General features: G+C 44.4%; 1 protein-coding gene across 6 annotated transcripts in view; it reads right to left on the reverse strand.

The window, feature by feature from the left end:
* The window catches only part of MYO3B (myosin IIIB), a 394,939-nt gene that overhangs the window by 353,476 nt on the left and 15,078 nt on the right, over positions 1 to 26,385 (reverse strand). For all 6 annotated transcript variants that reach the window (XM_068245545.1, XM_068245547.1, XM_068245546.1 and 3 more), the window contains 2 exons: positions 11,375 to 11,558; positions 5,703 to 5,837 (listed from right to left, as the gene is read on the reverse strand). In XM_068245545.1, coding sequence (XP_068101646.1) covers positions 5,703 to 5,837; positions 11,375 to 11,558 — 319 coding nt within the window. The remainder of the gene's footprint in view (positions 1 to 5,702; positions 5,838 to 11,374; positions 11,559 to 26,385) is intronic.

Raw genomic sequence — 26,385 nt, forward strand, 5'->3', positions numbered from 1 at the left:
TGAGCGACCAGGCATTGTTTTTACTGGCTTTGGAATTTTCAGAAACAAAATTCCACAGAGCTGCACCCGACAGGACTAAAGCTGTGGCCACCTGTGAAAGTAAATCAGGATGAGGAAATGTTTGCAATGGGCAAACACTAACTAAATGATTTATAAATATTGTAAAAACAAACAAAAAACCCCTATTTTATTCACTATGTTATTTTCACTACGGTTCCTCTTTAAGAAAAAAAATCTAAAGTCCTCATCTTGTTTGAAACCCAGGGACTGCTTGTATAAGGTTTGTTTAGGAAGTGTTTGGACTCAATAAAGCAATTGCATTTATGTAGAATCAAAATGACAAGCTAAGATTGAATGATTAATTGCAAGACTTTTTATCCACTTTGATTGCTATATACTGTAAAAAGGAAAAGTTGGAAAATTGAATTAAACATTTGTTAAAGCGGAATATAACCCTGCATTTCAACTTTGCTCTAAAACATTATTTACAGCATATAATATGCAACCAGCATTTTTTGTTTACTAGACCAGCATTGGAAGGGTTACACACAGAGCTTTAAAGTTCCGTGGAGAGAAATGCTGCTGCAGCTGAAGTTTAGATAGATACATTTAAGTAAACACAATGTAACAAGTGTGGAATGTGACACACACTTTGACTGTGCAGGAGCTCCCGGACACAGAGAGAGAGAGTGAGTCACATTCCTCACTTGTTACATTGTGTTTACTTAAATGTATCTATCCATCTAAACTTTGGTTGCGGGCAGCATTTTTCTCCACGGAACTTTAAAGCTCTGTGTGTAACCCTTCCAATGCTGGTCTAGTAAACAAAAAATGCTGGGTGCATATTATATGCTGTAAATAATGTTTTAGAGCAAAGTTGAAATGCAGGGTTATATTCCGCTTTAAGGTATTTACCGTAAATTGTTTTTGCAACAGAACAGAGGCGCCAAAGGATAAAACAGAGGCACTTGGTTTGATTTCGACCTACATTTTTATATATACTCAGTCTAATTGCCTGATGAAGCAGGGTCACGCCTGTGAAACGCGTTGCACTGAATTTTGAAATAAAATAGTTTTACTTTACAATATCGACAATGGCCTCAAATCACTATGCTTATCTCCTGTCTTTAATAACGTTTCCAGAGTTATCACCATGGTTATAAGGCATGTAGTATTCAGGAAACATTTTACCGCAGGCAAACCTAAAGTTAACTCTTCTGTCTTAAGTTAGCTCTTCAATCCTTAAAATAACTCCAGAATGCTAAAGTTACAGACATGCTGTTAATTAACTGTAATTAACTGCCTGTGAAAATAACTACAGATGAGGTAACTTAAGTTGTGTACACACGCACTACATCCAGCAACGGCGGGTATTTCAGACCCTCCTGCTGGGCGGACGTTCAGTTGACAGTAGTGCGTGTGTACGAGCCGTCGGCGGACTGATAAGGCTGTTTCTGAACGATCCGCTGAGCGGTAGTGCGTGTGTACGCACCTTTAACTACAGAGGAGGTAACTTAACTACAGAAGAGGTAACTTAAAGAGACACTGAAGCGAAAAAAAAATGATGATATTATGATTTGTATATGTAGCACAGCTAAGAAATAAAACATTAAGATCAGATACATCAGTCTAATTGTTTCCAGTACAGGAAGAGTTGAGAAACTCCAGTTGTTATCTCTATGCAAACAAGCCATTAAGCTCTCCGACTAAGTTAGTGGTGGAGAGGGCTGTTTATCTGACTTTTATTATCTCAACTGTTCCTGGACTATTTACTTTTCCTCTGCTAGAGGGGAGGTCATTACTTCACAGACTGCTCTGAAAGACTCATTTTGAATGCTGAGTGTTGTGTAATGTGCACATATTATAGAATGATGCAATGTTAGAAAAAACACTATATACCTGAAAATAAAAGTATGAGAATATTTTCTTTGCTGCTAATCTTCTAGTAATTATTCATAGTACACAACCAATTCACTATATCATATATTTTTTTTTCGCTTCAGTGTCTCTTTAAGGATTGACTGTGCAGTGGCAAGTTTACTCTTGCCTTATTATCTCCAGCATAATCTTAGTGAATTGAGGCCATTATCTTGTGTCTACTTGGAGGAGGTAAGTCCACCGCTACCTCCTCTATTTGAACTATTTTAGCTATATTTATTCTTTTGGTGCCTCTGTACTGTTACAAATTGTCTGAGTCCACCCTTGGTGGAGGGGAATTGGCCCCTTTTTCTGATATATGGAGAGCGACTTCTTAATCCTGAGTGGGGTCAGGTCTAATCTTCCCACCTGTATGTACAGAGTTTGCCTATGAAGTGACCCTGGTTTGTGAGTATAATTACCCTTTGTTTTTCATTATTCACTCATTGCCAGTACTTACTACAGTATATTGGGCTCTCGGTGTCCCCTTTTGTGTTTTAACCTCCTTAGCAGTAACCCCAAGTCAGGCTCGGGCCGGAAAAATGCGGCTCAGAGTGGTAATCCCGAACTGGATCCATTGGAGGTCTGGAATGTGCAGGGCTGCCGCAGATCTATCTAGCAGTATGATTTTTAGGGTATAAAAGCTTGAGAGAAAAAAAATCACTGATTTTGGACAATAAATTTGGAAATAATCATACCGCCAGGGAGGTTAAATACTTCTTGATTCTTTTGTGATTAGGGGCATAACTAGAGTTAATAGGGTCCCCCTACAAAATGATAGCATAGGGCCTTCTTGGTCCCCGAACCCCATATGGGTCACGTGATCGGGAGCTGACAAATGGCAGCAGAGTGTTCTGCTGTGTAGCAGCATCTGAAAGCAGGAAAAAAGATTACACAAGCTCCTGCATATGGTTTTTGCAAGCGAACAGGGAGGGTTTTTTTTTGCTAATTTGCTGCACTTGCAGTTGGGTAGAGGGGGGAAGAGGAGGGGCCCCCAAAGCCTCTGGGCCCCCCTGCCATGGCAGGAATCACAGGGGTGATTGTTACGCCCATGTTTCAATTCAATAATTTTAAGCAAACCTGAACACAACTTTGTTTTTTTTTTACCTGATCTGGTTTTGAATTCTAAATAACATTGTTTTACCAATGCGCAATATTTTCTCCCCCTGCTGGTCAGAGATGGTGTTACAGAGTACTCAGAAAGCTCATCGCGAATGGAACAGCTAAATGAAGCATAACAAATACAGGCACTCACTTTGCAAACTGCAGCTACTAATAGCGGCCGTCCCTTTTGTTTCACTTTATGCCGCACCCAAATTAGCATGTGCCACTTTCAAATGTACACCATGGTGAACCAGGACCCCTGAGGGTCTTTTGAAGGAAGCTAAGAAACCAAAACACCCCAGAAATAAAACAAAAATATATATAATGCCAAGTATAAATTGGCTTTTTTAAAACAGAAAATATTTGCAATCATTTAGCTTTATGTGGACAAGAGGAACTCCCATGATGCATCACTTCTGAATGGGCTAATTCACCCTTTAAGGCTGTATTGATAGGCCATATTCCAGGCTGTTTTAACAATTTGACAATAAGGCTGGGTTCACACTGTAATGGATGAAAAAAAGGATCCGTTTTCCATTCAGACTGATCAGTTTCTTACAATGATATCAGTTTTTTATCCGATCCTGTCTGTTCCGTTTTTGCATTGCTATCTGCTTGGTACTTGTCACATCACGGTTGTGTTCCTCTGCTGCAGCTCGAGGCCTCTGCACACTAGAAACACTGATATACCAATCCCAGAGCCCCATCAGAAGCCTCAGGCCCCCATTGGTTTGCTAAAAAAAATCCAATGGAAATCCTTTGTAAACACCTGGGACGATTTGAATTGGTCTTCTACTCAGTGAACCAATGAAAATCTTCCCTGAGGTGGGGCGATTCCCATTGGTCTGTTGCATACCACTAGGAGCCCATTGCTTCTCCTGGGTCTTTGAGACCTGTATACCAGAATTTCCTCTGTGCAGGGACATGACTAAACAATGGCAGAGTACCCAAATGGACATTGGCGGAGTACTGGAATGGACAGCGGGTATTGTGCCAAATGTACGCAGTGAGTAGTCTAGCAATTGATTCTGTCAGCCCACGTTGCAATTGTGAAGGGAACAAACTTGTGCGCTGCTTATCGGTATAGCTTTGCATAGGATCCATTAGCATCTGTTCGTATCTGTCCCGTTCAGTTCCCATAAACTGCATATTTCATAAGTTTTCAGCATAAATCTGTTTTAGAACTCCATTCAAATTTACAGCACCAGTTTTATCTACAGGTTCAATGCTTTCCCTCCAGTATAAAGCATATCAGATCATTGTTATTACTCACGGGGATATTTAATCTCTACTCATCCAGACACATTTCTGCTGCTCCAAATGCCACCACAGCCTCAGCAGCAGTTTTGAAGTCCAAAGCTACAGGAAGAGATTAATCACCTGAGATCAAGAGATTTAACTCCTTATTGACATCTGCCACATTTAAAATCAGTGAATTGCAAATGAAACAAATGACTACAGCTTGTTAAATCTGCGAATCTAAAGTGGACAGGATCAATGAGATTCTATTTCTAATGACGTGATATAAATTTTGTTGCACGTTGTATGCCACATGAAACTGGACCAGTCACATGCTGTTGCTGCCACTTTGGACTGTCCCAATGCCAAGTGGCATAAAAACTAGAGCAGTATTTACAAAAAATAAATTGCAATTCATTGATCATCTGTAATCTCAAGCCATTAAAATAGAGGAACCTGAAGGGAAAGGAATATGGAGGCTGCCATCTTCAATCATTCCCTTATAAACAATGCCAGTTTGCCTGGCTGTCCTGCTGAGCTTTTGGCACATGCGCACTAGCAGTTCTCATACATGTGTGCAAGGCCTTAGGCCTGATCCACATGGGCGTCCCGCAGCATCTCAGTCACATGCGTTCCTACAAGTGTGAAGAAAAGCATTTGACAGATTTCAGTGGTGATCTGCGTTTTTCATCCCCGCGGGGGGACACGAAGGCGTGGCAGTGAACGACTCTGGAAGCAAAGCAAAGGAAGATAAACAGCGGGAAATGACGGTACCAGCGCTGCCCATTAATTTGAATGGGAGTGCTTAAAGGGACTCAGAGACGAATAACATTATAGATTTATACATACCTGGGGCTTCCGCCAGCCCCATCCGCATGGATCGCTCCCACGCCGCCGTACTCAGCTGCCTCTATCACCAGGTCCCGTAACTTCCACTGGACGCGACCAGTTTTCCGCATGCGCAGGAACTCCCTCTGTCTTGCCGGCGCCTGTTTTACGCATGCGCCTGCACAGTACGGAGGGAGCGCACTGCGCCTGGCCCTAACTGGCTGAAGTGACAGGACCCGGTAAGGGCGATTGAGAAGGCTGAGGATGGCGGCATGGGAGCGATCCATGCGGATGGGGCTGGAGGAAACCGCAGGTATGTATAAATCTATTATGTTGTTCGTCTCTCAGTCTCTTTAAACGACAAGCGCTGCGGCTGTGGTTTACCACCGGCAAGCATCTAGGCTAGCTATGTAATGTTACAACACATGGCCAAGCTTTACATACTGTAAAGATGTATTTATTTGTATAGTATATATTTATTTGTTACTGGCACATTTTAGTATAACCATAAGGACCAGAAACATAAGGAAAGATATACTTTATGGATGGTCTCTGGAGTATTGCTCTCCACATGCTAGCGTAAGTAGCTCAATGGTTGTATTGTATTCACTTACCTCTAGAACAAGCCACAGTTGTCCTCCAACATACTGATCAGCTTTATAATACATCCCATAAAACCTGACAACATTGGGATGGTTGGGAAGTGACTGCAATATGTTATATTCTGCCTCAATCTCCTCATCAACATCCTAAAAGAAAAACATATTAAACAGTTAGAACATTTGGATAGATGACATAAAGAAGGACTCCAAGATTTAGTAAAAAAAAAGTAAAAGAAGTGTTCAATGAAAGCCTGAGGAGCCACTGAAAACAGGAGGAAGGGGCAGGGTTTTTACTACAGGAAGCAGAAGATAATTGGTTAGTCATTGTCAAAACTGCATGCTGGGCAGAGTACTCATTAAAATATATCTGAACAATGGCTGCTGACATCAAAATGAGATGCATAAGTAGGTATCTAGGTGTTCCTACATCAATACAGCTTTACTCTGGTACTCTGGTGAAGAAACTAATGCTTGCTTTGAAGTCCAATTTGTTTTTTTTTTACTATACAACCTGGACCCCAACCCATTCTAAATATCTTCCATACTCTCTTCTCCAAGGGTCCTCATCTTCGGGGTCATGTGACCACAGCATCAGCTCAATTTGTAACAGGGAACCCAGAACTGCAAGGGTAAAGTGGTATCTGCTATGCCACCGTGCCTCTCATACCACTAAATATCGGTAAACTCAAAATACATGTAAACCCTTGCACATACATTTCCCGGAAAGTAAAATACACTATAAATGACTTTTTCCCTACGCCGCTATTGATTACAGTAGATTCAAAATCTGACTGTTCTGATTGGCATAAATTTGCATACAAAAATTGCATAATGCTGCATCGACTCTTTGCAATTATTTGTATCTCATTGACCATCCCTAGTTATAATAAGTGTGAACTGCAATGGGGACAGTACATACAGTAGACGTTAATTAAAAGCCTGCATGCAGCATGTTACAACAGGGCTGGGTCAAAATTCTCCAGAACTAGAGGCTGAGATTTCAAAGTATGCTTACCCCCTGAACTGTGCAATATAGGTCTGTGCTCACCCCAGTATAGGAAGCAAACATGCCACCAATATTAGGAAGCGAAGACCCCCTGCTCAGTTTAGCTAAGCAAATGTGCCCCCAGTAATACCTAGCCCACCCTCCGCCTGTATAGATGCCCCCAGTATTATGTAGCTGCCCTCCCCAGCATGGCCAAATGTGCCCCCAGTATTACCTAGCTCCTCCCCCGTATAGATGCCCCCAGTATTAGATAGCTACCCTCCCCAGCATGGCCAAATGTGCCCTGTATTCGATATTCCTCCCTCCTAAGTATAGTCAGATGTGTCCTTTGTATTATACACCCCCCCCCCCCCTTTCACACACACACTAGTTTTGTTCACATTTAACTGGAACCCTAGGCAAGACAGCAATTTTTGCCCACTGCTGATGGTCACCTGGCTCTTAATAGTAAGCTCTCGTGGGGCTAGCATCCCCCAGGCCCCTAGACTCTCTACACGCCCTAGGCAACTGCCTAGGTTTTCCTTGTGGGTGATCCAGCTCTGCCTATGACTGGTAGTTAGGCCCAGTGGTGTAACAAAGGAGCTCTGGGCCCCAGTGTGAGTTTTACATGAAGCCCTACCCACTGTATTGACATTGAGGCCCAAAACCTACCAAGGACAGCTGCAGTGTCCAAGAGGTGTAATCAGACTAAAGGCCCGTAGCCCCACACATTTTTCCCAACAATTTTTAGAATGATCAGGAGCAAGAAAAGGAATTGCCGCACACTAGTCGTCAAGGGGACGTTGCTGGACCTGTAGGGTGGTGAGTAGGAAACAGCTACTATGAAATGCACATATAAAGGTGTTTATTACTAGCATAGCACCAATGAAAAGCTAATAAGATGGCCCCTGCTCCAGAGAAGTATGATGCTGCTGCATGGGCCTATTAGAACTGCCTTGCTAAGCAGAATGGTAAAATAGTGCTAAAGAACCATATCTGGCCTCTCTGCTGTATTGTAATATTGCAGACATGTCAGAACTGTTTACATGGAGCTTTAATTATTGTTCATTGTCTTTTTATCGTGATTGCATATTATAGAAGACATAAACCCGCATAGACCCTGACCACAACAACGATTTGTTTTAAAAAGCAGGAGGCGTATCTTCAAAAAGCCATTTAATTAAAAAAATGTGAAATGAAACAGATTATTTTTCTCATAACTTGAACCCATCCTGGCATTAGCCAAGTTTAATGATGCGTAGCCAGAATATAATTTGAAATTAATTTGTTGACATCTCAATTCGGGAGCAAATATGGAAATGACTTCTTAAATATATTTCTCTTACTGCGCTCTACTTCCATTATTTAAAGTAAGAAATCAAACTCTGACCGAAAAAAAACCCAATGCATCATTATGCCATATGGGTGACATATTGCTGTTTCCCCACAGCTTGTATATTTAAAGCTGAAAAACAAGACCAAATCTTTATACCTTTCAATGATTGGTGTTATACATTGGTACAATTAGTAAATTTAAAATCTACTTAAAAACATGGGATAAATTCTCTGTTATACAAAAATATATACATGTCTCATACAACAGGACTGCCCCCATGTCCCCATGGCCATGTTTCAAGATGGTTTCCTTTCCCATTCTTTCTTTTTGAGACTTAAATGACAACTGAAGTGAGAAGAATATGGAGGCTGCCATATTTATTTCCTTTTAAACAATACCAGTTGCCTGGCAGCACTGCTGATCTATTTGGCTGCGGTAGTGGCTGAATCACACACCAGAAACAAGCATGAAGCTGATCTTGTCAGATCTGACAATAATGTCAGAAACATCGGATCTGCTCCATGCTTGTTCAGGGTCTGTGGCTTAAAGTATTAGAGGCAGAGGATCAGCAGTATGCCAGGCAACTGGTATTGTTTAAAAGGAAATAAATATGGCAGCCTCCAAATCCCTCTCGTTACAGTTTTTCTCGTTATGCGTCCGGATCCCTATACCAGTGCAAGGCACGGCTATAGCAATGCAGCTGCGGCTTCGCAACAACACGGGTGCTTCATGCGACTGAGAAATAGAAGCAGCACCAGGGGCGTTACTAGCCCCAAAGATCAGTGGCACATGCCCCCGGATCTATTCTGAGGTGCCCCAGATGTCCCCCAGGCAGCGGGGCGGCAGTACTCACCTCCAACCACTAAGTCTCCAGATTCTGCAGACATCTTCTCTTCCAGGCTTCTCCCCTATAATCAGGCGCTGGAGCTCTGATCACTTAGAATCAATTAGATCGCTGTTAATTTCATGTAAATTTGGCCCCACCCACATTCTGGTGCATAGCCACACATCTCTTAGGATCCTAGTAACACCCCCTGAGCAGCACACGAGTGAAAATAGGCCCTAAAGCGATCAGTTACAACGCAGAGATGTGAACATGCCTATAGGATTGTAGGGGTAATGAGTTTACATGAGTTAAAATGCGGAATTATTTTTCAACACAACTGGTGCACTGTGAATACAGCCCTATACATCCACACTTCACTGCCCACTTAAAGGACACCTGAAGTGAGAAGGATATGGAGGCTGACATATTTATTTCCTTTTAACCTCCTTGGCGGTTATCCTGAGCTAGGGTCGGGGCAGAAATCCGCAGCTAAGAGCGGTAATCCCGACTTCTGCTCGGGCTAGCCGCCGGAGGCTGTATGCAGAGCAATGCGCGCAGCGGGAGCGTTTCTACATACCTCCCGGGGATCCCGATATCGGCGGGCATTCTTCCTCCTCTCCTCCGGGGCTCTGCTTCCTGCTGGTGAGATCGCCAGCTGTCTCATGACGACAGCTGGCAATTTCACTTTAGAGTTGCAGTGCCACCCGGAGGATGGAGGCCTAACTGCAGCGCTGGAGTCTAGGGAGGTAAGTGAATTAAAAACTCCTTCAGATCTCCCTGGCAGCATGATTTTTCCCAGGTTTTAGGGTCTGAAAGGGTGCAAAAAAAATTGCACCACTTTTAGACCCTAAAATCTGGAAAGAATCATAACGCCAAAGGGGTTAAACAATACCAGTTGCCTGGCAGTTTTGCTGATCTCTTTGGCTGCAGGAGTATCTGGATTATACTAATGCATGCAGCTAATCGAGTCAAACTCCAGTCAGGGCAGATGATCTGCATGTTGGTTCAGGGTGTATGGCTAAAAGTATTGGAGGTAGAGGATCAGCAGCACAGCCAGTCAATGTGCATTATTTAAAAGAAAATACAGATGTAAGCCTCCATATACCTCTCAATTCAGGTGTCCCTTAAATTAGATAACTTAGCAGAACCTGCTTGAGAACCTGGTATCTGATTGAATCAACTTCCAATATTATGGTTATAGGTGGCCAATCAAAAAAGGCAGGAAGAATGGGGGAGGAAGGCAGGGGAACAAAATATGCCTTGCCATGGGCACAAAACTGGCCAGAAGCAGCCCTATGTACACTGGCTTTGATTTGGAGAAAAAGGGTGCAGGTGCGGAAAAAAATGGTGCAGCCATTAGCGCCTATAATAATAGCTGCAATTTGTGGCAAAGAAAGGAAATTTGGGAGCACCCGCTATTAGGCGCCGAAATTTACCTTGTTTGCCGCAAATTGCAGCTTTTATAATGGCACCGATATGCAGCAAAGGAGGTAAATTTTCGCACCCAGAGGCGCCCGATTAACGACAGAAAGGGTAAAATTCTATCTGCTATCAAGCGCTGGGGGCTTGTGGAAATGCAAATTGTGGCATTGCATAGCAGACGCCTCCAGGACCCGAAATGTACCTTCTCTGCCGCATACTGCTCTGTGGCGGGGGTTATGGCATAAGAGGGGGTAGGGTTAGGCACTGCCGGGGGTATCTTAGAGTAAGCACCACCATGAAAGGAGGGGGGCTTAGGGTTAGGCATCGGTAGAAGGAGGGTTCTGTGTAAGAGTAGGGTTAGGTTTTTTAAACGTTACCAATATTTTACTATCGCAATCCAGCAGTGGAATATGCCTAATTGTAGAGACGTTCTAATAGCGGCAATCCCCTGTGCACTTTTTTTTTCCAGGTGCCTTTTTTCACTGGCTTTACAATTTGATTATTTGCCATTCAACCAGGGCCAGCGCTTGCATAGAGGCAAAGGGGGCAATTGCCACAGGGCCCCGGAGCCTGTAGGGGCCCGCCATGTGTTTGTCCCTTCCCCTCCAGCTATGGTGACCCCATACATGGCTGCAGGGAATGAGGAAGAGAGGTGCCGTGAGGAGACGTCTGGCGTGTAGAACCCAGTGCTGCCTCGGGTGTCCTGCCTGGATCAGGTAACAACCCACTGTGTGCACACTGTGCATTTGTAAGGGAAATGTAAGGGGAATAATGGGGTCCCCAACAATGCTACTGGGGACATACGATGGACAGCTAATCATTTTGTGTGACTGGGAGTGTGGTGGATTGGGTTGTGGGAGTCGACTTGGAGGCTGCAGGGGGGTGTTAGGGTCCCCCCGCCCCCAAAATTACTTTTGCCCCGGGGCCCCATTCAAGCTAGGGCCGGCCCTGCATTCAACAAATAAAGCAGAACGTTCAATTGCTGGAAAGATTGCCTGCAGATCTCCTCTTGTATGCCAGCCATAAAGCAATCTTTAGGTTCATTAAAATGTAATGCCATGATGCAGGGAGCTTAGAAGTGATGGAAAAACATTTATTGGCAATTCTAAACTTACACTGACTGGATCCAGAATCTTTACAGCGGCCAGGCTGCCATCTTTCTTGTTGCTGACTTTGTAGACTTTTCCATATGTACCCTTTCCAATAGTGTCAATGATTTCCCAGGTGTCTGTGGGGTCAGCAAGCGATTCCAGCCCAATCATGTTCGGATTATAAGGAAACAGTCCAAACAATGACTTCCTGTAAATAAAATCATGTTGTTTAATATGTGTATAGTCATGCTTTTTATAAAGGTTAAAGTGTACAGGAGCCTAAGATGGGGACCAAAATCACATGCTTACCTGAGAGAAGCTTCTGCATCTTAGAGACTTACCATGCCATCCTCTGGTCCCCGTTGCCGCCCGTGGACCCTCCAAAGATTATCCTTAAGGGGCTTGTCAGTAATCTTATCGCTCTTTAATCACAATTGCGACCGTATTGCGCCTGTGCAAGTACAGCTGTGCCTGCGCAGCAAGAAAACTGTGCAAGCTAGGCCCGATCAGCTGCAGGATCCGCATGTGGCAACAGGGGACCAGAGGATGCTGTAGGAAGCATTGTTAGGATGCAGAAGCTTCACTCTCTACGGGTGTGTGTTTCTGAACTTTAAGCTTTGGCTTGCATCCTGTTTTAATATTTCAGTTTTAGTGTTAGTACTTTTTACTGCCGTTTGTTTCCCTATCTGGGTGTATTTCACTCTCTTTCTACACAGGAAGGAATTGGATAATACTCCTCTTTAGAGGTAGAGATTTCACAGCAATCTCTCTTTTCCAGATCCTGGGATCACTGTTGTTTTTTATTAAAGTGGCATTCACAGTGGCACATTGCTGAGCTGAATGTTAAAGTCTTATAATGCAGCTTCCCGCACTGCAATGATACAGTTGCCATATATTAATAATATATTAACAGATGGCCACCCGACATGCCCAAAAGATAGAGCCTTAACCACTTGCCCACCGCTCACTACCAATAGGCGGGGGAAAGTGTCACTCCCCAGGACCGAGTAACGCCAATCAGCGGCAGCACCTGGGGGACTAATCAGCCGGGGATCGTACTCAGGGATGCGCGCGCATCCGCCGGCATTAGGCTCCACCCACCCGTGACCCTCTTCCCACCCATGACCCTCTTCCCACTGCCCGTACAAAGTGTATAATACACTTTGTAATGTATATAAAGTGTATAATACAGGTTGCCTCTTCCCTTGGTGGTCCCAGTGATCGAGGGACCACCAGGGGAGGAGGCAGCTGTGTATGTAAGCACCCAAGCACACTGATCCTGCCCCCCTGATCGCCCACCACACCCCTTAGACGCCCCCCTCCCCCGATCACCCCCTCAGACCACTGTTTGCACCCAATCACCCCCTGTCACGATCTGTCAATGCTACATTTTAGATTAGGTCCTAAACTGCCCCCTGGGGGCTCCTGATCACCCCCCCACACACACCCTCAGATCCTCCCCCCCTCCCCCCCCACGTACTGTATACATCTATTCTCCCCTGTAATCACCCACTGATCACCGGTCAATCACCCATCAATCACTCCCTGTCACTGCCACCCATCAGATCAGACCTTAACCTGCCCCTTGCGGGCACCTGATCACCCTCCTACACCCTCAGATCGCCCGCAGACCCGCCCTCAGATCACCTCCCAAGTGCATTGCTTACATCTGTTCTCCCCTCTAATCACCCACTGATTACCCATCAATAACCCATCACCACCTGTCAGTGCTACCCATCAGATCAGACCCTAATCTGCCCCTTGCGGGCACCCAATTACCCGCCCACACCCTCAGATCGCCCTCAGAACCCCCCCCCCCCCCCCCCGATCACCTCGCCAGTGCATTGCTTGCATCTATTATCCCCTCTAATCACACCCTGTTTACCTTTCAATCACCCCGTCACCCCCTGTCACTGCTACCCATCAGATTAGACCCTAATCTGCCCCTTGCGGGTACCCAAACACCCGCACACACCCTCAGATCGCCCTCAGACCCCCCCTGATCACCTCGTCAGTGCATTGCTTGCATCTATTCTCCCCTCTAATCACACCCTGTTCACCTATCAATCACCCCTCCACCCCCTGTCACTGCTACCCATCAGATCAGACCCTAATTTGCCCCTTGCGGTCAAACACCCACCCACGCCCTCAGACCACCCCTGATTAACTCCCCAAGGCATTATTTACATCTGTTCTCTGCTCTAATCACCCACTTATCACCCATCAATCACCCCCTGTCACTGCTACCCATCAGGGCAGACCCTCATCTGCCCCTTGTGGGCACCCAATCACCCGCCCACACCCTCAGATCGCCCTCAGACCCCCCCCCCCTACTCATCTCCTCAGTACATTGATCGGATCTATTCCCCCCTCTAATCACACCCTGAGACACCCATCAATCACCTCCTGTCACCACCATCAGATCAGGCCCTAGATTTGCCCTGTGTGGGCTCCTGATCACTCTTCCAACTCTCAGATCCCCCTCAAATCCCCTTCCGATAACCTCCCCAGTGCATTGATTGCATCTATTCTACCCTCTAATCACCCCGAGACACCCATCAATCACCTCCTGTCACCACCTGTCACCCCCTAGCACTCCTATCCATCAGATCAGGCCCTAATCTGCCCCTAGCAGGCTTCTGATCACCTAGCCAAACCCTTACCCGCCCCACCACAGTGACATAATTTTTTTACTGATCACTGCTGGTCTCTACGACTTAATTGTGGCTGAGACCAACCGTTATGCCACACAATACGCAACTGCCAATACAAGAAGCTACCAAACCCAGCCTTTTCGGTGGAAACCACTCCAAGTTTCCGAAAGTAACATTTTTTGGGGCCTTCTCCTTAACATGGGTCTAGTCAAAAAGAATGTATTGCGGTCTTATTGGTCTACGCACCCAATACATTACATGTGTAAGGAACATGGAGGAAGCAGATGCGGGTAGTCTGGCGTCCTCCGCAGCTGCATCCATTCCGTTGCCCAGTGTGTCTGTAGGGAACATGGAGGAAGCAGCTGTGGGTAGTCTGGCATCCTCCTCAGCTGCCTCCATTCCGTTGCCCACTGTGTCACACGTGCCTCCGGCGTCTAGTATGCCGAGGACGGGTTTGTCTGCTGCCCATAGGGTTGTTGTGACGCGTGCACGCGCGCACCGTCACGGACTTTATGTGGCGAGGAGGCGGCTCAGCTGACCTTCGGGTCGGCTGACGTCACGCCATGCGTCCATCGCCGCTGATTGGCTGAACGCAGGGGGCGTGCTGCGAGGTGTCCTCGGGCTCTTAAGCCCGGAGGATTCAGTTTTTCTTTGTCTGCTGTTGCGAATGCTACGTGTTAGCATTCAGGCCCTTAGATAGATCCAGTGTGCTTTGATCTGGGAGGAAACCGGGGATTTCACACAGACTAAGATTTATTATTGTTATTTGATATATTGCTTGATACTTGTGTATGACTCTGGCTCTCTTCTGACTTCCCTTTCGTTTAGCGTCTCTGTACTATAGCCATCTGATCCTGTTGCTAACACTGCCTGAAATACCTTTATCCTGTCTTGCCTGCCGATTCTGTACTGTATCCTTCTGTCTGTTGCCAAACCGATCTGTCTGACTACTCTACTCACCAGTGAGCCCTTGTCACTGGTGAGGTTCTTTATTGTTAGTGCCCACCAGCTCCCCTGGTGAGAACTACTGTATTGTTATCATTCACCAGCTCCTCTGGTGATAGGTTTCTGTACTAATAGTGTTCACCAGCTCCTCTGGTGAGGGCTACGGTACTGATAACATCCTCCAGCTCCTCTGGTGAGAGTCGCTATACTGATAGTATTCACCAGCTCCTCTGGTGAGCTATTAAGTATCACTGTTACACCAAGCACTATTTATCATACACCTCCTGTGTGTGACTACACCTGTTACTCCTTCTGTATTTGTTGTCACGGCAGCTTGCCCATGCTCTCTGCTGCCATGTCCAGGTCACGATTTGAGAACACCCTGCGCTTCCTGCACTTCAGTGCCAATAGAACCTATCATCTAAGAGGCCACCCTGATTATGACCAGTTCCAAAAAATTCGCCCCCTTATAGACCACCTGTCATCAAAATTTGCAGATGCTTATACCGCTGAACAGTCATTTTGAGGCATTTGGTTTCCAGAATACTCCTCACGGTTTTGGGCCCCTAAAATGCCAGGGCAGTATAGGAACCCCACTTTAGAAAGAAGACACCCCAAGGTATTCTGTTAGGTTAATGATGAGTTCATAGAAGATTTTATTTTTTTTGTCACAAGTTAGTGGAAAATGACACTTTGTGAAAAAAAAAAAAAATCAATTTCCGCTAACTTGTGACAAAAAATAAAATCTTCTATGAACTCACCATACTCCTAACGGAATACCTTGGGGTGTTGTCTTTCTAAAATGGGGTCACTTGTGGGGTTCCTATACTGCCCTGGCATTTTAGGGGCCCTAAACCAAGGGTCTGGAAACCAAATGCCTCAAAATGACCTGTAAAATCCTAAAGGTGCTCATTGGACGTTGGGCCCCTTAGCGCAGTTAGGCTGCAAAAAAGCGTCACACATGTAGTGTCGCCGTACTCAGGAGAAGTAGTATAATGTGTTTTGGGGTGTATTTTTACACATACCCATGCTGTGTGGGAGAAATATCTCTGTAAATGAACAAGTGTGTGTGTGTGTGTGTGTGTGTGTGTGTGTGTGTGTGTGTGTGTGTGTGTGTGTGTGTGTGTGTGTGTGTGTGTGTGTGTGTGTGTGTGTGTGTGTGTGTGTGTGTGTGTGTGTGTGTAAAAAAATAAATAAATCAAAAAATTGTCATATGTAGCCACCCATGATAGGCAGGTGAAGTATAGGAGAAGTGACAGCTGGGCCAGCCAGCACACATGCAGTGCAGTTCACTGGGGGGTTGTGGGTTTATGGAGAGTGTAGTCTAGACATCCGTGCCTATAGGCTCCTGTGATGCAAATCCAGGCCTGGACTATACATATTATACAGAAAATCATCACTGCTAAGTACTGTGGTTCACCATTGTGAAAGCAATATTTATTCTTGAGATCTTGGCAGGAAAAAAAAAAGTAAAGAAATGAAATGACAGGGTCAATAAATTCCTGACATTCAATTCGGTGTGTAATGAGAATGTCATTACATCAGAAGTGTACAAGTGTGACTCTGCCCTGCTGATCATCCAAAGAAACAGATGTGACAACCGTTCAGACAGGTCCTCCCTCTGCATCCCATGATCAGGGGCAAGGCGATAAAGGCAAGTGACCGGAGGGGAAGGGCCTTACCCTGCAGAAACACTTCATTGTAACAATCAGCCTCATAATTACAGCAGCCAACTTACTCTGTTATTTCTAGATGATATATGCCGGGGACACATTTCTACTATGAGCATCATATCACAGACCTGTAATGTGACAATTTATTTTTCCGGTAAGAGGAGGAAGCCAGGCACAAAAGTACCATATATGACATTTACTGTCGCCACATATAATGCGTCTAAAATGAATGTTCTTCACTATCCGTTTCAGAAAACATATAGCATTCCTAGAGAACATTTTGTTTTGATGCTAAGAAGCATTTCTTGCATTTTCCCTAGGCTGGGGTCACATGACTATGCCTGCAGGGAGCTGCTGACACTGGTCTATGTTGAATTCTGCAGCTGAAGCCATTTGATAGTAGAACTAGAATTCAATGGTAGAACTAATGTTACCCAAAACCGTCAGATTCTTCCTTTGCTTCAGAAAATGCTGAGAACTAATGGAGATGCTAACTGATACCTATAAGCGACACAGATAAATGTGTACTCCCATTTGATTAACATTATGCCCATTCTTCTAAATTAGAGTAATTTGGTAAGAAAAGACTCCTTGGAAAAGAAATAGATTTATGGTATGTGTACAGGTATAACCAGGGCTGTAGAGTCAGAGCCAGTGGTTTCATAAACTGAGGAGTCGGATGATTTTTGTACCAAATTCACAGCTCTGGTAAGTATGCGACCAAGGAGCCAGAGTAGAGTCTAAACAATTTTGGGTACCTGGAGTCAGAGTTGGAGTCGGTGGTTTCATAAACTGAGGAGCCTAAGTTGGAGTCCGATGATTTGTGTACCGACTCCACAGCCCTGGGTATAACTGGGGTTGAAAGTTGCCACCCAGCAAATCACCAGCCTGCAAAATGGGTCTGTAGTGTATTGTCAGTCATTTTAGGCCCATTATATTGAAGAAGAAATTCGGACACCACCCGACACCTGGTAATTTGGCAGCCGCCATACAGAGCAATGTTCATTGAATCTACAGCAGCGGCCAGCATATAATTTGGGTGCCAGACTTATAGCCGATAGGAGGTAATGGGATGGGTAGTTAGGCTTAGGGTAGGGGGTAGGTTAGTGATAGGAGTGGGTAGATGGAAAGTTAGTGTGAGAGGTAGGTCAGGTGAAGCGGCTTCACCAGACGTTTGAATTTAACGTTGCTCTAATTTCCATGTATGCCATTATATGGCTATAAAAATCAGTACTGTATTATGGTACTGCCAGCAAGCCTATTAACCTACCTGCTCCTGTTCTACCCATCCTGGGGGATGCATGCTGAGCATAAATACACTTGAATGACATTCAGTTACAAAATGACGTGTAGTGATGATGTTGCATATACAGTACTGAAGTGGAGTTACCTTTCAAAGGATATCTGAGTTAAACAAATGTGCCCAAAAACAGTATATACATAAATCTAGTATGGTACCTGAACCAGGACCACTTTCTCCATTTATCCTGCAAGGCTTCATTTCCCACCAATAAGTCTGGGATTAGTCGGTGACCTCTGAGCCAGATAGATGCTTTTACTAGTGGTAATCATTAACAAACTGTTCCCCATCCCCTTCTTGCACCTCTGACACTGTAGTTGCCATTTGCAGGTTTTGGTGCGCCGTATCAATTTTTGTGCATAGAGTGCTTTGGGGATCCCAATGTAAAACTTGCATCAGGCCCACAGCTCCTTAGTTATGCCACTGCTTGTGGGGGAAAGGAGGAAACAATTCTGGCGTGGATACCATACTGGATGTATGTATGTATGTATCCACAATCTGCCTGCAGAATCACACCAGAAACAAGCATGCAGCTAATCTTGTCAGATCTGACAAAAATGTCAGAAATGCCTGATCTACTGCATGCTTGTTCAGGGTCTAGGGCAAAACGTATTAGAGGCAGAGGATCAGCAGGATAGCTAAGCAACTGGTATTGCTTAAAAGGAATCCAATATGGCAGCCTCTATATACCTCTCACTACAGTTCTCCTTTAATTTGGATATCCTTTAAGCATCCATGTACACCATATCCTAACAAAAGTCGCGTAACATTATCTATTTATGTTAATCCTGCCTACATGGTGGCTATAAATAAAGATTTTCAGTCCTATGAAGCTGTTTTATGGTTCGGGAATATATTATTTTATAGATCGGAAATATATTAACATCACATCAATTAGATGCTCCCGGGGTGGAGGTAATTTTGTCTCTGTCAGACATCAGGATTGTTACAAATGACTTGTTCGCTTGGCTTGCTGCTGATAGGCAGTTATTGTTTGTACAATATATACAGCTACCCACATCTAGTTTTAAAGGTGACCTCCGCATTAAACTAATATTTAATTTGGGAAGAGTTACTAGCACAATAAGCCATATTCTGATTTCTTCTTAGTTCTGGTGAAACCATTGGGAAGATATTTCTACCAGAATGTCCTGTTCCTTATAGCTCCTGGTGGCCATTGTAAACCCGTTTATATTTTTACCATAACTCCCACACCACCAGCACCCACTGTTTGGTCCCTCTCAACCCACCAGCACCCAAAATGTTTCCCTCTTTCCCAGAACTCATTGTTTATCCCTCCCACCAGCACCCACTGTTTGTCCTTACCTCCCACCAGCACCCACCGTTTGTCCCTCCTGCCCCACCAACACCCATAATTTGTCCTTCCCTCACTCCAGCATCCATTGTTTGGCCCCCCACTCCGTCCTTCCACCTAGCCAGCACCTATTTGCCCCACCCACCCCATCAGTACCCAGTGTTTGGCCTTGACTTGGGAATGGGGGGGGGGGGGGGGAGCCTGGCTACTTGTACTTGTAGTGTATTAGGGCGGTAGGGGGATATTTGGGTATCTATACTATATTGAGGCAGCCCCGTTTCTATGGGCGTGCGATACGTGCAATCGCCCGGGGCGCTGGATTGTTGTGGCAGGAGCTGGGCGCAGAGGTAGTGGGAGCGGGTATAATAATAATAACTTACCTTCGTTCAGCCGATCCCACGCTGCTTCAATGTACTTCCTTTCCCGGCATCTGTCTCAGTAACAGCGGTGAGTTATTACTATTATGCCCGCTCCCACCACCACTGCAGCACCTACCTACCTACCTACCTAATCTATACTGCAGCACCTACCTACCTACCTAATCTATACTGCAGCACCTTCCTACCTACCTAATCTATACTGCAGCACCTACCTACCTAACCTATAATGCAGCACCTACCTACCTAACCTATACTGCAGCATCTACCTACCTACCTAATCTATACTGCAGCACCTACCTACCTACCTAATCTATACTGCAGCACCTACCTACCTACCCAATCTATACTGCAGCACCTACTTACCTAACCTATACTGCAGCACCTACCTACCCAACCTATACTGCAGCACCTACCTACCTACCCTATACTGCAGCACCTACCTATCTAAGCTATACTGCAGCACCTACCTATCTAAGCTATACTTCAGCACCTACCTACCTAATCTATACTGCAGCACCTACCTAATCTATACTGCAGCACGTACCTACCTACCTACCTAACCTATACTGCAGCACCTACCTACCTAACCTATACTACAGGCACCTACCTACCTAATCTATACTGCAGCACCTACCTACCTAACTAATCTATACTGCAGCACCTACCTACCTAACCTATACTGCAGCACCTACCTACCTACCTAATCTATTCTGCAGCACCTACCTACCTACCTACCCTATACTGCAGCACCTACCTGCCTAATCTATACTGCAGCACCTACCTACCTAATCTATACTGCAGCACCTACCTACCTACCTAATCTATACTACAGCACCTACCTATCTACCTAACCTATACTGCAGCTCCTACCTACCTACCTAATCTATACTGCAGCACCTACCTACCTACCTAACCTATACTGCAGCACCTACCTACCTACCTAACCTGTACCTAACTATACCTACCTAACCTATACTGCAGCACCTACCTACCTACCTAATCTATACTGCAGCACCTACCTACCTACCTAATCTATACTACAGCACCTACCTACCTACTCTATACTGCAGCACCTACCTACCTACCTAATCTATACTGCAGCACCTACCTACCTACCTAACCTATACTGCAGCACCTACCTACCTACCTAACCTATACCTAACTATACCTACCTAACCTATACTGAAGCACCTACCTACCTACCTAACCTATACTGCAGCACCTACCTACCTAATCTATACTGCAGGCACCTACCTATCTAACCTTTACTGGCACCTACCTATCTATACTGCAGTCTCCTTCCTAATAAGCTATACTGCAATCACTTACCTACCTAACCTATACAGCAGTCACTTACCTACCTAACCTATACTGCAGTCACTTACCTACCTAACCTATACAGCAGGCACCTACTTATCTAAGCTATACTGCAATCACTTACCTACCTAACCTATACTGCAGTCACCTATCTAACCTACACTGGCACCTACCTATCTAAGCTGTACTGCAGTCCCCTACCTATCTAACCCGTACAGCAGTCACTTACCTACCTAACCTATACTGCAGTCACCTACCTATCTAACCTATACTGGCACCTACCTATCTAACCTATACAGCAGTCACTTACCTACCTAACCTATACTGCAGTCACCTACCTATCTAACCTATACTGCAGTCACTTACCTACCTAACCTATGCAGCAGACACCTACCTATCTAACCTATACTGGGGGCACCTAGCTAATTAACACATACTGGTGGCACCTACGTAGCTAACCTATACTGTGGGCACCTATACCTGGCTCTACGGTGGGGGGGGGGGGGGGGGGGGTTGGGGCGATTTTTACACCCTCGCCCTGGGTGAAATTTAGCCTAGAAACTAGTGGAGGGGGGCATCTGGTTACCTAATACTAATATCTAAAGAAACATGGTTGCTTAATTATTTTATCTCAAGGTAACTTGCTGTTTCATTATTTAATTTATCTTGGGGCACCTAACTACTTCTGTACTTTTATCTGGATGCACGTGACTGTTGAATTATTTTATCTGGATACTTGTGGCTACTTAATATTTTTATCTGGAGGCATGAGACTAATTAATTCTTTTTATCTAAGGAAATGTCACTTCTTAATTTTTTTTATTTTTGGCACCTAGCTACTGAATTTTCTTTATCTGGAAGCATGCAGCGCTGCGTAATATGTTGGCGCTTCATAAATACAAAACATAAATAATAAATAAATAAATGCAACTACTTGACTCTTATCTGGAGGCATGTGACTTCTAAATTCCTTCATGTGAATATGTAATCGTGCTATCAGGAAGTATATAACTACTTAATTACTTAATCTTGCGGCACAACTTCTTATTTCTTGTATCAGAAAACAGTGTGTATACGGTAAATTGCGGTATAAACTGTATCTGTTTCGGGGAGGTGGGGATGGGGGGCTGTGGCTGATTTTGTTCAGGGGGGACAGCTAGTGATAGTTGGCCTTGGGCGGTAAAAAGTACAAATCCGTTCCTGTCTGTAGGAGACTGACCTGAGCTAAAGGAAACACTTCAATTGTTGCAGTTTGGGCCACCTCATTTTTTGCCTATGAATAGAAAACAGCATGGCTAAAAATTGCACCCGATGCATCTCACTCTCTATGTTGAAACCTCTCCCCTTCTTTTCTATACACATGACCAACTGACCATTTCCAAGAGCTTTACTCTAAAAAGTGAACTTAAGGGGAGCCACAATTATAAGGAACTCAACCAGCACCTCTAACTTGCTATAGAATCAGTAATCTGAGTGCAAAAACTAGTGGAGACAATGCCAAGACTGAATCAGTTGCAGCACTGCTTAAAATAAGGTTCCAAGCCAGGGGTTGGTGATTAGTGAATGAGTTTCAAATAATTCTGAGCTGATGCAAACGGTATGCTAATTTTATGTAAATTAACTCAACTTGTATAAAAAATATAATTAAGAAAATTGTTAAAGAATTTGTGGGGGAGCTTAGAGTTTTATTAGATGAGGGTGAAGAATTAGGCATTTTGTCCAAAAAAGAATATGAGTATTTAGATGTGAAGCACCCAAGAAAACCTCTGTTTTACCACCTGCCAAAGGTCCACAAATGTAAGGAGGCCCCCCCGGGCAGACCGATTGTGTCCGGGGTAGGGTCCCTTACTTCTAATTTATCCAGATATGTAGACTCTTATTTACAGAAGTACACTAAAAAGACCAAAGCATACCTGGAGGATACTAAGCATATCCTGAAAATTTTGGACGGCTTGGAATGGGTGGTTGTTATGTACTCTAGATGTAACCTCATTATACACAATTATTAACCATCAAAGAGGTCTGGAAGCAGTAGAGTTTTTCCTGAAAAGGGATGAGTCTATGAGTCCACTGCAGATGGAATTTATTTTGAAAGCAATTCGATTTATTTTGGAACATAATTACTTTCAGTTTGGTGATGATTGGTACCTGCAGGTCAGCGGGACGGCGATGGGGACCCGGTTCGCACCGGCCTATGCTAATCTATTCATGTCTTACTGGGAGAGTCACCATATATTTGGAGAAGGTGGCCCCGGTGCGAGCCGGGTCCTATGGCGTCGCTTTATAGATGACGTCCTGCTGATCTGGGGGGGTGACCAAAATTCATTGGAACAATTCATTGATAAAATCAACGTGAATGATTGGGGTATAAAATTTACTGCCAATATCAGCAATTTAAGAGTTAATTTTTTGGATTTAGATATTTATGTTGACTCAGGTGTTTTGAAAACTAAGACATTCCAGAAAACAGTGGATGTCAATAGCTATATCCTTTATACAAGTTGCCATTTGCCAAGATGGCTGGATGGGATACCCAGGGGGCAGTTCACGAGGCTACGACGCAATTGTACGGAGATTGCTGAGTATAATGAAGAAGCTGAAAGGCTCGGGAACTGCCTCCTGGAAAGAGGGTATCCTAAGAAGCAGATAGAGAAATCTAAGAGGGAAGTTGCATGTAAAAAACGTGAGGATTTGTTGGCCCCTAGGGATAAAACAGAATGGGGCGGGAGTGATTTCTCCATGGTGCTACACTATACAGCACAGTCCAATGTTATATCTGGTATTATTCGTAAACATTGGAGTGTGCTGAAGGAAGATAAGCTCCTGGGCGAACTAATGCCAGAAAGGCCGAGGCTGATTTTTAAAAGGGCACCCAATGTTGGTTTATCTATTGCTCTGGCTGCCAATGAGAAGAAGGGAGAGAACACAATGAATCCGAAAGGGCTGGGTTTTAGAAGGTGTGAAATGTGCAAAAATTGTAGATTAACACAGAATCCTGGAAGGATAACGAAAGTTGTAACTACCACCGGAGTTGAGTATAAGATTAAAGATTCCATAACGTGTAGCACTAAAGGAGTGATATATTGTATTCAGTGCCCCTGTCACAAAAGGTATGTAGGCAGAACAAAGAGGGCATTGCAGGAGCGTATTGATGAACATTTTAAAAATATTCTAAAGAAAAACGACAAACACCCACTATCAAGCCACTACAAAGAAAAACATGGTGGGAGTTTGAGGGGTACACTCTTTTTTGGTTTGGAGGTAATTAAGAGGAGTTGGAGGGGTGGTGATTTCATCAGGAAAATGTCCAGAAACGAATCCCGCTGGATATTCCAGCTTGACACACTGATGCCAAAGGGTCTTAACAGCGAAATGGAAACATTCGCTTTTTTTAATGAGTAAATGTAAATGGTATAATGTCTCTTGAGAAAAGATAGAGCTGTGTGTGATTGTGTATAATGCAGAGCTGTGCATATGTCTTTGAGAGAGGGTGAAGGTGTGTTTGAATCGTATCTAACGCAGAGCTGTGCATAAGGAGATAATTTTGTGGAGAAACGATGTATTAAATATTGCAGAGGCAAAGGAATGGTTAATGGAAATATCTACCTCCAATGCGGGAGTGACTATGAGAATAATAACATGAATGTATGCTGCACTAGACGCTAAGGAGGCAAGGAAAAGGGTTAACAGGAATGCCTTCGGAGTAATGAGGCGGAGTAATGCAATTTGAATCAAGGCGGAGCTATAAACCAAGTAAACCTATATAGACTGAGCAAGTTGCACACAAAGTTTAATCCTCCTGAAGAAGGCTAACGGAAATTAGCTGAAACGCGTAGAGGTCATCCTATTAGGATCAAAAAACCCGTTTTGCAAGCGTTCAGGAACTCAGTCAGCCGCAATAGCGCTTAGCGGCCATCTGAAGAAATATAAAGTTCCTGTACCTTTTAGGTGACGTCACCAGAAGCACAGCTCGCGGCGGATTGGAGAGGAAGCGAGCGTCACGCTGTATCTGTCAGTGGGAAGTGACGCGGGCCGCCAACCAAACGCCAAGAGCTAGACGGGAAAGAGGCTCTGAAATGCCCGGCGGTGAATGCAACCTGTGAGGCCGGGAGAGGAGCTTGTTGCTCAGAGGTATCTTGCTGTTAAATGAGCTTGTACAGTGCAGTGATAAGCATTAGAGTAACTGCATGTCCGGTATACCGGTATTCGTGGGGAAGAACCAAGTGTAACTGGACTGTTTTTATACAGAACTTTTCTTCCTTTCAATGCAGTAAGAAATTCCTGTGAAGATTGAGAATCTTGTTCTTTTTCCTGGAGAACTGTTTTAATGGATGCCTGTAGTGCCTAGCATCATACGGAAATACGTTTTTTCCACACAAGGAGTAATTGATTAATTGACGGCACAGCTCTGCACAATACTTTATATCTGGGTTTGTTTGAAGTTGATTTTGGGTGAGCCTGAAAAGAGAGTGGTATGTGCAGAGCGGTTGAATGCTAATTTATGGTTGTCATATGCATTTTTAGGATTATTAGGATTTTTAGTTTTTTTACAATATATTAAAGCAACTGATAAATTTTTTTAGCGCGTGTTCCTTCTAAAGATTAAGAAAATTGTTAGTTATAAGTACTACAAACATGGCAAATATAAAGTATGGTCAGCACAGAGAGCCAAGTAGCGTTGATGTTTGAATTTGAGATCCTGCATTTGGAAACCAGAATTATGACAAACACCGCACTTCAGCACCCGAAGCAGCGGACGGGGTCACGGGGAGTTCACTCACTCGCGGTTCATGCTGCTCATCACATGACTTCAATGTTTCCTCTTTAGGCAGCAACCCATGACCCTGTCCACTAGCCTGAGTGCTGAAGTGCGGTGTTCTGCATAATTTAAGTTTCTGAATGTAGGTTCCCGAATTTGAACATCAACACTAGGGCTAAGTACCTGGGTCTGCTGCCTCGCAGTACTAGGATCCCAGGTCTGAATGTCAATCAGAACACAGTCTGCACAGAGTTTGTGGGTTTTGTGTGGTCTGGTTTATGCTCAGCATCACCGGCCGTGCCCTTGCTAGCACTCGGTACAGAAGGTGGACAAAGCAACCCCCTCATGGAGTTGCATCTGAGCACGACATATTTTTTTTCACTACCTGGTAACATCACCGAATGTCATATGTGACAAGTGGTGTTAGCGATCACTGCCATTTAGCTGCATGAAGTCGCAGCTGAATGGCACTTGTGCCTAGCAAGCAGACAGCTGAACTGCTCAGCAAACGAGCAGTACAGTTGTCCGTGGAAATGAGGCCTTAACTTGTTACCTTCCAAAAAAACAGAAACATTAGTCTATGACTATAGAGGCAATTAGACAGTGGCCATCTCTGAGAGAGTTGCATTAATTTTTCAACTTACTCTGTAAGATGTCAATGCTTTATAAATGCCTAATACAAACAACAAGTG

Source organism: Hyperolius riggenbachi, chromosome 7, assembly GCF_040937935.1.
Source record: "Hyperolius riggenbachi isolate aHypRig1 chromosome 7, aHypRig1.pri, whole genome shotgun sequence".
NCBI classification, from domain to species: Eukaryota; Metazoa; Chordata; class Amphibia; order Anura; family Hyperoliidae; genus Hyperolius; species Hyperolius riggenbachi.